Source organism: Folsomia candida, unplaced genomic scaffold (assembly GCF_002217175.1).
Source record: "Folsomia candida strain VU population unplaced genomic scaffold, ASM221717v1 Fcan01_Sc001, whole genome shotgun sequence".
Taxonomy (NCBI): domain Eukaryota; kingdom Metazoa; phylum Arthropoda; class Collembola; order Entomobryomorpha; family Isotomidae; genus Folsomia; species Folsomia candida.
This window is the reverse complement of record NW_019091193.1, coordinates 18028378-18040579: the sequence shown is the minus strand read 5'-3', so window position 1 is coordinate 18040579 and position 12202 is coordinate 18028378. Positions and strand designations below refer to the sequence as shown.

The 12202-nt window shown below is 37.4% G+C and overlaps 1 protein-coding gene across 1 annotated transcript in view; it reads left to right on the top strand.

The window, feature by feature from the left end:
* Window positions 1-8524: 8524 nt before the first annotated feature.
* LOC110863104 (calcium-activated chloride channel regulator 1) overlaps window positions 8525-12202 on the top strand; it is a 96988-nt gene continuing 93310 nt past the window's right edge. Inside the window, exon 1 of the mRNA XM_022112342.2 lies at window positions 8525-11583. Coding sequence (XP_021968034.1) covers window positions 11395-11583 — 189 coding nt within the window. The 5' untranslated portion in view covers window positions 8525-11394. The remainder of the gene's footprint in view (window positions 11584-12202) is intronic.

Sequence of the window (12202 nt, the reverse complement as noted above, 5' to 3'; positions counted from 1 at the left end):
GGTCAAGTTGTTTCATCATTCGACAGTACGAAGTTGCACTTGAACGTATAGCAAATGTGAATTTCAACTATTCTCACAAGTACGTGCACAACTTTTCTTTACCGCTTTCTCCCGTGACATTTGTGTCATGCTTAATGTAGAGCATTATGAAATTTTGAGCATGAAACGCACTTTAATATTACGTAACACGGATTGTGAGCCAGTATTAAATTAATCAATCACAAAAAGTTTACATGGAGCAGGGGAATGAGAGGGCGTGAAGGAGACTCTCGAATTTAAAATTTCTCTCTGCAGGAATTAATTTTCTCCAAATCCTTCAAGTGGGAAATAGAAAACAGCTGGAGATTTTCGAAATTGGAATACCAATGCTATTATACTTTCACAGAGACTTGTTCCCAACTCCACAGTTTCTTGTTATCACCTTCACTTTTAATTGTATTTCCGAGCAGGCTTACCTTCGTCTGCTGCTGACAGAAGATTTCAAGTTATTTCGAGAACCAAGAAAATGCGTTCCCTAATTTTTGGCTTTCAATTCATATTCGTTTAACAGTTTCACCAATCCTCCTTTATCTGGCTGCACCGGTGGAGCTTGTTAAGTACACCTGGGTGCTCTCGGTGTAAAAAGCTACGTAACGCAGAGGAGCAGCCATGCGCCAAATAGGAATATAATTATGAATTTCTATACCCAAGTGAAATTATTAGAAGGATAATGAACAGAAGAGAGATATGCATATTCAAATAATAATAACTGTGGATAAGCGTAATGCTCCCCATTGATGGAATAACTATGATAAACTTGAAAGAAATTTGTCAAGGAGCTAATAAAGGAACTGATTTTAATAAAGGAGTGGAACATGAGAAAAAAGTCGGAGCTTGTCTGTTGCCTTTATAGCAAGTGAAAGACTTGCTTTTATATAAAAACTAGAATTAACAATGTACAAATATATCTTGTGTGCTATCTCTGAATTTTGATGGAAATTTTATGTGGTATACAAATAAGGGTGAAGGTGCTCCAATTATTGGTTCTTCTTTTATGACACCGAGTTAATTGTTGCAATTTAACAATTACAGATATCTTCATCCTTATTTATAACAGGGTATAACCAGGTTTGTATAAAATGCGTCATGCAATACACATATATGAAACTGCATTCTAAGGATTCATACATATAACATCCTATTAAATACTAGTATAATCCTAAGTAGCATATTGAATATCCTGGAAAATATAAAAGAGAAAACGGTTTTAAAGCAGCCAAAAGTAAAAAGTTGGTATCGCATCAGATCACAGTGATGAATTTGAAAGAAACTCAGTCATCATCTTTTTACATTGAGCGAGACAAAGCCAGTTGAATTCTATTCAGTTTGAGAGTCAAACTCAAATCAAACAGTTTTTCATAAAGGAACCCATTCCTTTATTTATAAAGTTATTAACATCCTCACTCTGAGCACTAAAAAATGCATCTAGCGTGGTTAAAGATTCAGAACCCAACAGGCAGGCAGGCAGGCAGGCATGCAGTAGCATATTCCTTGGTTCGTTAAATTAAAAATAAAACATTTTTGAAGAAGAAGAGGGCTCCAGCCACCTACCTACATAATGTAGGCTACATCACCAACAACTTATGCGTACGGAAGAATAGAGGACTTACCTCCGTTGAAAATGTTGCTGCCAAGAAAGAAATACATTAAGGAAGAGTCCGGCTGAGACTAATCAAATTTGGACAGTGTTTTAACCCTCTTCAATAAATCCGTTTTCAAACCCCTGTGGTGGACTTTCTTGGAGGCGTTCCAGGGGACAAAAAATGGCCACAAAGTCCTTTTATTTCAGTATAATGATGAATCCCCTCTCCTTCAGCCTTCTTCCAGTGACGACGAGTAATAATCTTGCACCTGTTTCACCCATCCTCAGTCAGTGCTGGTTAATAGTAAGTACGCACATATGTACATACGAGTACGTGGAGAGAGGTTGTAGAAACATTGAGTCGTATGTATTTAGGACTTCTCGGACTGTTAGGTAACTTCGTTCGATGTGTGCGTAGAAGGCTGACCATTTATATCCATCTGCCTATTGTGAACCTCTCGTGAGATGAGATGTGATGAAAAATATTGTTTTGAACTCAACCACTCAAAGTTTTCTTATGATGGATTTATTTTGAGGAAGTTTATAAGAAATGCGTAAGGGTTCCTTTTCCGTGCACTTGAGATGAAGTTGGGACTCCTCTTGGCGTTAACTTGGTAAAATCAAGGATTGCTCAAGTGCTCTCCCCTGGTCTCATTCCCTGTTTGGTATACAATGCCAAACATCTTGAGACTTTGAAAGTTCAAATAAGGACCACATGCTAGACAACGCTACAAGTTCAAATAAGTTCTGAAATGAATCACAAAATGTATTCCCTTATTTCTCGCTCACCAATATTTTTAACATTCTGAATTAATGATGGTAAGTGCACTTAAGTGCTAAAAGATCAAGAGCAACACCCAGTTTCATCCCCGTCCTGCCTTCTCCATCCCATCATTTTACAAAATGTTTACTTTGAATTGGTATTGACTGGAATTTATTGAATATTAATACAGGACTAAATAAGTATACAAGCAGTATGCTCACTCTGCATTAGACAATACATACTTCATTCTTGGGCATTTATTATAAGAAACGAAAATGAAATAACATTACTTCACTCCGTCTGAAGTAAGTATGTTGTAACTATTTACCGATTGCTCCTACGAACTTGCTGGTAATTTGGTATAATTTTTCGATTTTATTTCGGATTACTCCATGTATAAGTAGATAAGCTCTTCCATAACGTTATTATTAGTCTGGCCCAAAAGTCGATGATGATTCTTGATACGTTTGAAAGCAATCTCTTCAAAATGTAGTTTTACAGGGGTGTAGCCTGAGAATACGGTTTTTATTATACACCAGTCCATAATGAGGACTTTCAGTTGTTGCAGCTATAAATAAACTGGGAGCAGTAGGTAGCAAACAGACGATGAGCTATATAATGACGCTCTTCTCAACACTGAAGAAAGGCTATCGACATTTTTTAAACGACTTTAAAAGTACACGAAAATTACCCATTTGGCTGGGTGTGCGACTGACCCAGTAATCAAAGGAAGCAATCAAGAAAGAACCCAAGACAAGAAGAAACGCAGTTGAAACCACCTCAAATGCAGCAGAGCAACTACTGTCCAAGGCATGAATTACCCTCATTATTACTATCATTAATTTAAAATGGATAGGGATCTTCTTAATTCTAGTTTAAACAGCGCTCGCAAGTACAGTAACTATCACATCAGCTCAACACAATAGCAATCATCGTGTCAACCCCAGATCTCTGCACAAAAAACAATGGTCCGACTCGATCGTGAAATGTTGGAAGATTTAAGAAGTTTGCCGTAATATTATTTAAGCAATTACCAAGTTGCTTGACATCATTAAACAATTTTAAAATTTGATGGTATTTTTCGATTGATATATTCCACAAAATTTAAATCCATTTACCGATAAAAGCGAGTAAAAAAACAGGTGAAGAATAATAATGTTTGTCAACTCGCCTTGTTTTCGGGACACACCACCACCCACAACTAAACTTATAAACTAAATTCACCTCATGCATACAAATAAACACCAAGCTCCTTGGTCTGCTCCATACATGTTGTAGTTCGAAAATGAAGGGATAATTAATGTGGAAACTCCCATTAAATTGGTGATTATTACTGGAAGAACAAAATCCTGAGGGATGGAGAAAATGAGAGGAAACGACGCCTCAACTTTTTTTATTGTTTGCCTTATCTTAAAAACTCTTTATTTTGGGTTTGTTTAGTCGGACAGAAGATTAGTTAAATAGTGTTTAAAAGCATAACTACCACTTTTGATTTTATCTTTCACAAGGGGACAGAAGAGGAACAAAGTCATTAAACTTACTGCGTTAGACCTTTCTATCTGCAAATCTTCCTTTCTTACAAAGAGTACGCGTACAGTCATAACTTTTTGAATATTTGAAATGTAAAAGCGCTGAATGTACATCTCCTTATTTGTGCTAAACTTTTAAGAAAATTGTCCAGTCCAGTTTTGTGTTTACATATTTTTTAGCAAACTCCGTTCATATAATTTCTGGTCTTTGATAATCGACCTGCTGTGCGAGTCTCTAAGTTTTATACAATGTCCAATTTATACTTACACCACGCGAGAAGTGGGAGCAGTTAAATCTATACAGCATTTACTTACAACGTCTTTGGTTTACATGTGTATGTAGAAGTTTGAAAGCTTGGTTCTTTGACTTTCGACTGATTCGTGACTTGATGTATTTGTATGTATGACGATCCGCTGGGTGAACATGGCACGACAGGAAGTTCTACTGCATCACTTCCCAGAGAAATTTGCACTTTTGGACAGTTTGAAAGTTCCGTGAATTTATACCTGTAATTACAAATTCACACCTCCACTGAATAATTTTAGGATCATTATCTTAGACATTGAAAACTGTTGTGAGAAATATGCGCAATACGTATGCATAGATTATTACTCAAGTTCTTCTTACATATGTACATATGTTAATTCTTTGACTAAAATGAAGAAACAATTTACTGTTAGATTTACTTATCGTTTTGTGGATAGATTTGGAACATGCACGATTAGATTGTCAATCAAACAGATTGTTTTAAGTAGGCAGTGCAACAAATGTAGCAAAATTATTTCCGTTGCTGGAGGGTACACGCATATACAAACCCTTTGCTCACATGTGATTATATTGCTTAATGCCTACATGAGAATGAATTTGAGGCGACAATCTATATTATGCTATGACATTTTATTACTATATTGAACTTGCAATAACCTAACCAATCCCTACCACGTTGAAGATCATGTGAAGATTGCATTCCGAAAATGTTAATGTACATTCATCAGTAAGATGCACACCTGACTCATTCAGAGAAATTATGGGTGAATTGGAATAACCCGATAATAATTGCCAAAAGCTGTTGATTAGTGTAAATTATATTGAATTAATCTTGATATAAAGGATGGAGTAAAGTTGATGAACAAATAGGGGTGAAAAATAGGAAGAAAGTTTAGACTAGTGCTTACATATGAATAATATACGAGTTTCCAGTTTACGGCACCACAAGTAACCGGGGTGTGGTACGATGTCAGATTGTGTGTGATATGTCCAATCTAAAAACCTAATCCACGATCAATACCAATATATAAGAGCTGTCGCACATAGTCCCGTAAAGTCGAGTCTAGTCAAACAAAATTCTCACACACTCTGCCAGACTTTTCTCTGGATAAAATAGCGTCATGTTCCCCTTCCACATTAAATCTTAAATCTTGAAGAAGGTGGCTTAAGAAATGTTCCAACTTTAGAGTTTGCGAGCAACCCTACACGAGTAGGTAAATGCTGTGCAGAAAGTGTTTGTGGGATTGGATTTGAGCTTATCTGATGTATACGCTTGTTGGTTTGGTTTGTGCAGTAAAAAGTTTAAGACTTGGGTGGCTTGGTCTTGGCTTCCTGCAGATCTTGAGCCAATAGAGAGGAACATTAAACCTTTTCTTGTTGGCGAGTCGGATTTTAGATGTCGAATTTTTATTGCGAATTCCAGGACCTACTTTCTACTTTTCAAATTTGCAAATTCACAAGTCTCAATGGACCTCGGCCAAACCACCTACCAAGTTCAACCCCGGCTGAATCGAGATCGGCCAAGTGCGATATATTCACATAAAATATTCCAATCCCACTACCATCCACTTTCACTCTTGCATTCTAGCCCAACATTTATTTCAACTTGCAACCTTCCAACGCATTTGCTTCCCTCATCTCCTCATGCATGAGATGTACTCAAATTAGAAGTTATGAAGGCCTGATTCTTCCCAAACGTTCTCCACCAAGTTGAAGTTTTTAACTCGAAGAAGAAACTTTATACCAAAAGTCAACATAATGTCATTACATATGTAAGTCTTGATTATCCCCATAAAGGAGTACTTGAGTCTTGAATAAAGAACACCTCGTGCCCATGCACTCGTTGAGAATAATTTGACAAAATAAATCAATCCATTTATTCGAAAAGGTATGAAGGACACTTTTTTATACATATTTTATACTTTTTTTTATAAACCTCATTTGCGTAAAACAACATACATATGTGCATATTATGTTTCACACTTTCATGTCTAAATCCCATCCACCTACATTTTGCATGCAAATGAACCCTATCTCAATTTATTCTTGCCATTCTCAATCGATTTATTTCCAAGCTTGGGCTTCTTTTTCCTTCTGAAAGGTAAAGTATGAAAACGGTATAAAATCAAATTAAATGTGGCAGACATCAAGTCAACAATTCAACATCAACACAATATTCCACTCAACAGCATCGCATCGACTCCTTGCTTGCTGCTTTCTTATCACGGTTTATGTTTTTAGTAGGATATTAGAATTTCTAGAAAACACGTCAAGGGAAGCACACACGAGGATTACTCTTTTTCTTCCATCCTTGAGTTGGTGTCAGGGAATACAAAAAAGTATGTTGAGGCTACAGTTGTATATTTTTGTGTACCACTAAATTCCGAGTGTGCAGTGGAAAGCAAAAGTTAAACATGTTGTAATGAAAGTCTAACTAAAGTGAAATTCGCACTTCACTGTTGCTTTGTATTTACATATTTATTTACTGGAACTGAGTTAGGGAACGGTTACTTTCATCTTGCATTCATGCATTTGTTATGCACGTTGGAACGGTATTGAGTGAAATTGAATTGATGTATTCCTGAATCTGTATGCTATGCTTGGCAGAATGATATAAAAGTGTGTGCAAATATACCAGCACGACCACCACTACACCTTTACCTACTTTTTTCCTCAATGAGAAAGTTGTTCCCTAGGTTTAAGCCAATTCTTCACTTTCTTGGAATAGAATATCGTATTGACTTTCGTCTATTTCTCAAAGATTGACTTCCGAAACGGAACACTAAAAGGCTTTCAGCTTTTTGTGTAACCGGGTCCCGACTCTGGAGTTTTGGTCCCAAAAGTGGGAGAGAGACTCGTCGTCGGAGCACGAAATACTTTCTTAACACGCAGATATTCGGAATTTCTCTTTTCTCCCCTGTCTTCCCTCGGCAACTAAATAAGAAGGTGTGGTATGTTTACCTGTAGCATAATAACAAAGAAAAGTGTCGATAAGAGGGAGAAAGTGAAAATTGACGGAGTGAGTTTAGACAGGACAGAATTTGAATGTCATGCTTGTCTCCAAGTTCAATTCACATCGTTTGGTTGAACCTTATTTCATGTTCATTATTACATCTTATTTTATCATGTCGTCGTTCTGATGTTGTTTATTTTTCTATTGTGATGATGCTGACTTTTACACTTTTATTGTCAGAACAGTAGGTGCACATATGTGTTATAAGATAAAGTGCATGCCTTACTAAGGAATGGTTCTTGGGCCAAGTGTCAGAAACTATGAAGTTGTGCATGGTATGATTGATTTCAGAAAACTGTTGATTGCAATCCTTATAATGCTCCAGCAGACGAGGAAAGTAACAAAAAAGTTGACCGTTTCTCTTATGTACAAGGATACTGACAGAAACATTTTGTGCCTGGATCAACAAATATTGATTTATAGCCAAGCCGGTTAGTTTAATAAGCAATATTGTGATGCATGAAAGTAATAATTTGACAATTCCTAAACGTGAATGTTAATTTGAATTTTAAAATCAATTTTCGGCTGATAAGTTCCATCCGTATGTTATATTAATGCTAGATTACAAATACGCCTAAATTGCAATTTGAAAGATAATCAAATAGTAACATGGGAGAGGTCCTTCGTGAGCCATCTCGCAAAACTAATACAAATAATTATAGAGTCAAATAGAAACTTATTGTTGACTTTTAATTCATCCTAGAATGCAAACTATCATTCCGTATGGGCTCAAGTTCAGAAAAGATAAGCAAAGAAATTTAATTTAGTTTTATAAGATAATTCCGTGCTCGAGTTTTCATTAATTTACCAAAAACTTTAAATCTAGTGAGGAGATCGACAAATATTTATGAAGCGACGACAATTACATAGTACGAAAATTAATATTGCATTCCACTGTAGGCTAACATTTCACTTTTATTGATCTGCAGTCAAACTATGTCGTGGTTAGAAGAATTTGCTTATTTAATTAACCAGCACTATTTTATTGCAATTTATAGATTATCATATTAACATATTTCATGTTTTTAACTATATACATGCAACAAATGGGTTTATAGCGCGTAATTAACCGTAGAAAAGCGAAAGATGGCAATATTTACGTAATAAAATCCAATAATCACCTGAAATTACAAAAACTCGCCTGGCACACAACAGGTCGGGTCAGGTGTATAGCACTACAAATCAGAGTTGTAAAGACCTCTGTAAAATTAAAAAACTCATCCCTTCCTGTAAACCAACGCAACGACGAAGGAAAGACGAGGAGTTTGTGCAAGCAGCGTATGTGACTGGGCAGAGAGAGAACTTGCTGAACCTCTCATGAGACTGCAGTCTTCAGTCTTCGCCAGGAACTGGGAGAGAACAGAGCTCTGTCGTCGTCACTCTTGGTTCGTCATCATCATCATCTCAATTCAAAGGCGCAAGACGCTCTCCGTCTCTTGTTTTCATAACAGATTTCAAATTTTAATCGTCTCAAAATTGTGAGTTGTTTTATATTTTCAAAAGTGAAGTGCAACATCAAATTCGTACAAAAAAAGAACACCACAAATAAAATATATTGTTAGCCAGAGTTTGTTTTGTACACGACTTTCATATTATTGGAGTACAATCAGTATAATTATTATATACCGTTCACATCAAGTCCAAATTAGAACCAAACCCCGAGTTAAAATTGGTTGTACTTATCTTTACAAATAAAGGGAATATCTAGCACATTGTGATTTTCATTGTGTAACAACCCCATTGTACATCATCGCCTATATTCCTTTGTGTTTGACTTCATGATCAGTCCTCGGGCTAATTAAGATTCATTAATACGTGTCTCATTAACTTCCATCACAACACCAGACAATATCGCGTTAGACATCTTGAAGCAGCGTCTCACATTCCACCACGCCACGAAATACCGTCGATGACTGTTCCCTGACTGACTGACGTGCTTCTTTCTCGGCAAAAGAATTTTGATATGTGGTGAGATACACAGAGTGTAAATCTTGTGCATGCATTAAATATTTGGGTACGTTCCCATTGGATAGCCCATCTTGTCTGGGAAATCGTTAAATAATTAGCAGCTCACAAATAATAAAACGAGTAATTACCTTTCTCTCGATCCACCCAAGGAGGGACGGAGAAGATTTATCTCTGGAAATAAAGTCAAGCGATTCAATTGCCTGCCTGGCTGCGATATTGGCTCTTATTATTATTACCCCACTGCACTACTAACTGCATCGCGGAGGAAGCGTTTTAGTAGGAAATCCTCCGCATTTCCCATTACTTGACAAGAAAGACAAAGTGTATCAGAAGCAATAAGAGACTCGGCATATTTCACCACTGGACGACTGACTGGAGAGAAAAGCGACCAAGAAGAGGAGGGCTGAGCAAAATATCCACTGCATCACAGAAGATCTGCATTCGGATGAATATCTCCGCTTTTGGTGGACAAAGAAGGACAAAGTGATTAATAATGTGCCAAATGCGATGAGAAACTCCTCCAGCCAGCCAACCAACGTTTCAAGCCAACTCAATTTTAAGACCTGTATGTACACGTTATTACACATTATATGCAGCAGCAGCCTCGCTACAAATTACAACAGTGCTAAAACTCACATAAAATAGAGCGGAGAAAGAAGGCTTACACTCAACTCGACCGACCCGATTCTCAACTTCCCCGTTTCCTCAATTACAAAAACACACCCTGTACTCGAAGCATTTTGTTTAATCTGGAAACTCATTGGGGAAAATGGAAAGTGTGAACTGAGAGAAAAACTCCAAGTTTGAGAGAGAAGAGCGATAAAAGTGTGAACCATTAAATTACATACGTACCACCACCTTGGCCAAAGTAAGTAAGGTCCATGAGGGAGTGGAATGATTCAATGATTGCTATCAGATCAGAGCAAAAGTAGGCTGTAGAGTACATGAAGTGAATTAAATTAGGTGGGGTTTCCGATTCCTACACACTCAACCTGCCCGATATAACTTATGGAAGTGTAACAAACGTTATTTCATCTCCCAAAGTTCTCACCTAACAATAATTCAATGATCATGCTACATAGTTCACGACGTACAGCACACCCCCGCACAGCAGCTCAAACTTGAGTCTGCTGGACCTGAGGAAAATCTTGTTCAACAGCTAACAAACGCTGCCCTAAATCTATTAACAATTCATCGGGACAATTCATTTTCAAAATTATTTTAAACTTTAGAAAAATTCTAAAAAAGTTTCCCCTCAAAGTATGCACTGTATTATCTTGGGAGTTTAACGAAAGTTTTAAATATTCTTCTCGAGTGAAGCAAAGGAAATTAAAGTCTTTGGTAAAGTGTACACCATTATCCAACTTGTATCAAGTTGCTGACCTGGAAACATTTTTGAAACCAATCGCGATCGAATTGAGCGTTGTTCACTTAAAAACAAGTTCCACTCTGAAAAAAAAAACTTTTAAAGTTTCGCCACCACCAATCTTCGTACTCCTACGCCCTTAACAAAACATTAACAAAACAGGAAGAAACATAAAGTTTTTCCTTGTTCGTGAGTTTTCTACTGTGAATCTGTGAAATATAAACCGCAAGAAAATATACGAGCGCGAGTGGTCCAGTTCCGAGCTGAATTGACTGACTTTTCCCTCCTTGCTTCATCACATTCAACATTATTTTGTGTGCTGTTGCACAAAGCGACCAAGTTTTCTCCATCCATCCACTCACTCACTCACTCATTCACTTCGTACATACGGACGTACATAGCTCGGACTACGTGTTGAGAGGCTGCTGTCCAAGGAAGTGGGGAAAGTTGGGAGCTGTCAGAACACGGCTCAAGTCGAGCGGAGATGAGAAAGGTGGTTGGATGCTTGGCGTAGGGAGAAGAATAACCAACTTTCTTCCCCAACCGACGTCTCGTTTTACAAACAATTACAAAGTTTAACAATTAACTTTACAAACTTTACCTCATCGTATGAGAACATTGAGCAAGAAATTTAAACAAGGATCTCAATTAAACGGAGTCGATTTATTTCAAGGTCTACAAGGGGTAGTTTGGTGGGTGGGTAATCCTTGAATTTGAAAGTTGAGGAGGAGAAACTCCTTAAGACGTGGAACATTATAGTTTTGTGATGAGTTACCTCGTGTAAAATTGACATTTGCTTGTACCACTACCACGACCACTGAATGATAAGTTATTGATAAAGGCAAACACTATAAAAGTGGTTCATCATGACGGGACAAAACAGAATTTCAAATGTGGTATCGGTTACAGCGGGGTTGATATTGTTGCTGACTCTTCGTGCGACGGAATCCTCTAAAATTCGGATGAATGAGAATGGAGGCTATGAAAATATTGTGGTGTCCATTGGCAAAGAAGTTCCCCCGATAGCGTGCCAGCAGCTCATCCAAAATATACAGGTATACATGTCCCATGTCTCTTATCACTTGGCTCCTTTAATCCATCACTTTTCTGCCTAAAGTACATACAACCCTGATCACAGCACCTCCGGATATATGCACATGCATACATATGCCTAATATTTATACGGCTCTAAATACACGGCTGTCTCCAACCGAGACACACGCAGCAACACGAAACAAATGGAAAACACACCAACCTCGCACGGAAAGTAACGCTAATTTAGCTTTCAGGCCAAATTTGATTCAGGAGAACAGGGCATACCATGTAATTAGAGAAAAGAAAGGGTTCATCACAAGATAACGACACACGCGAATATAGTCGTGTTTCCGCTCTTGTTCCTATACGATTTCAGAAATTTAGCGAATGAGCACATGTATTAAATATGTAGGGATATATGGACATTTATAAGAACTGATCGACACGGGAAATAAATGCACCGTGCTGAGTTGTTTATCCTCGTATCATTCATCAATAAAACCAAAGGGTTGAAGACTGCTTTCGTTCACTGAAGAGACAAGTCCGATGAACGACAACAATACAGCTTGGGTCAAGCCAATCCAAAGTTAAAGAAACTGTCAATAAGCAATAATAAGCACACACACACACTTATTTGGA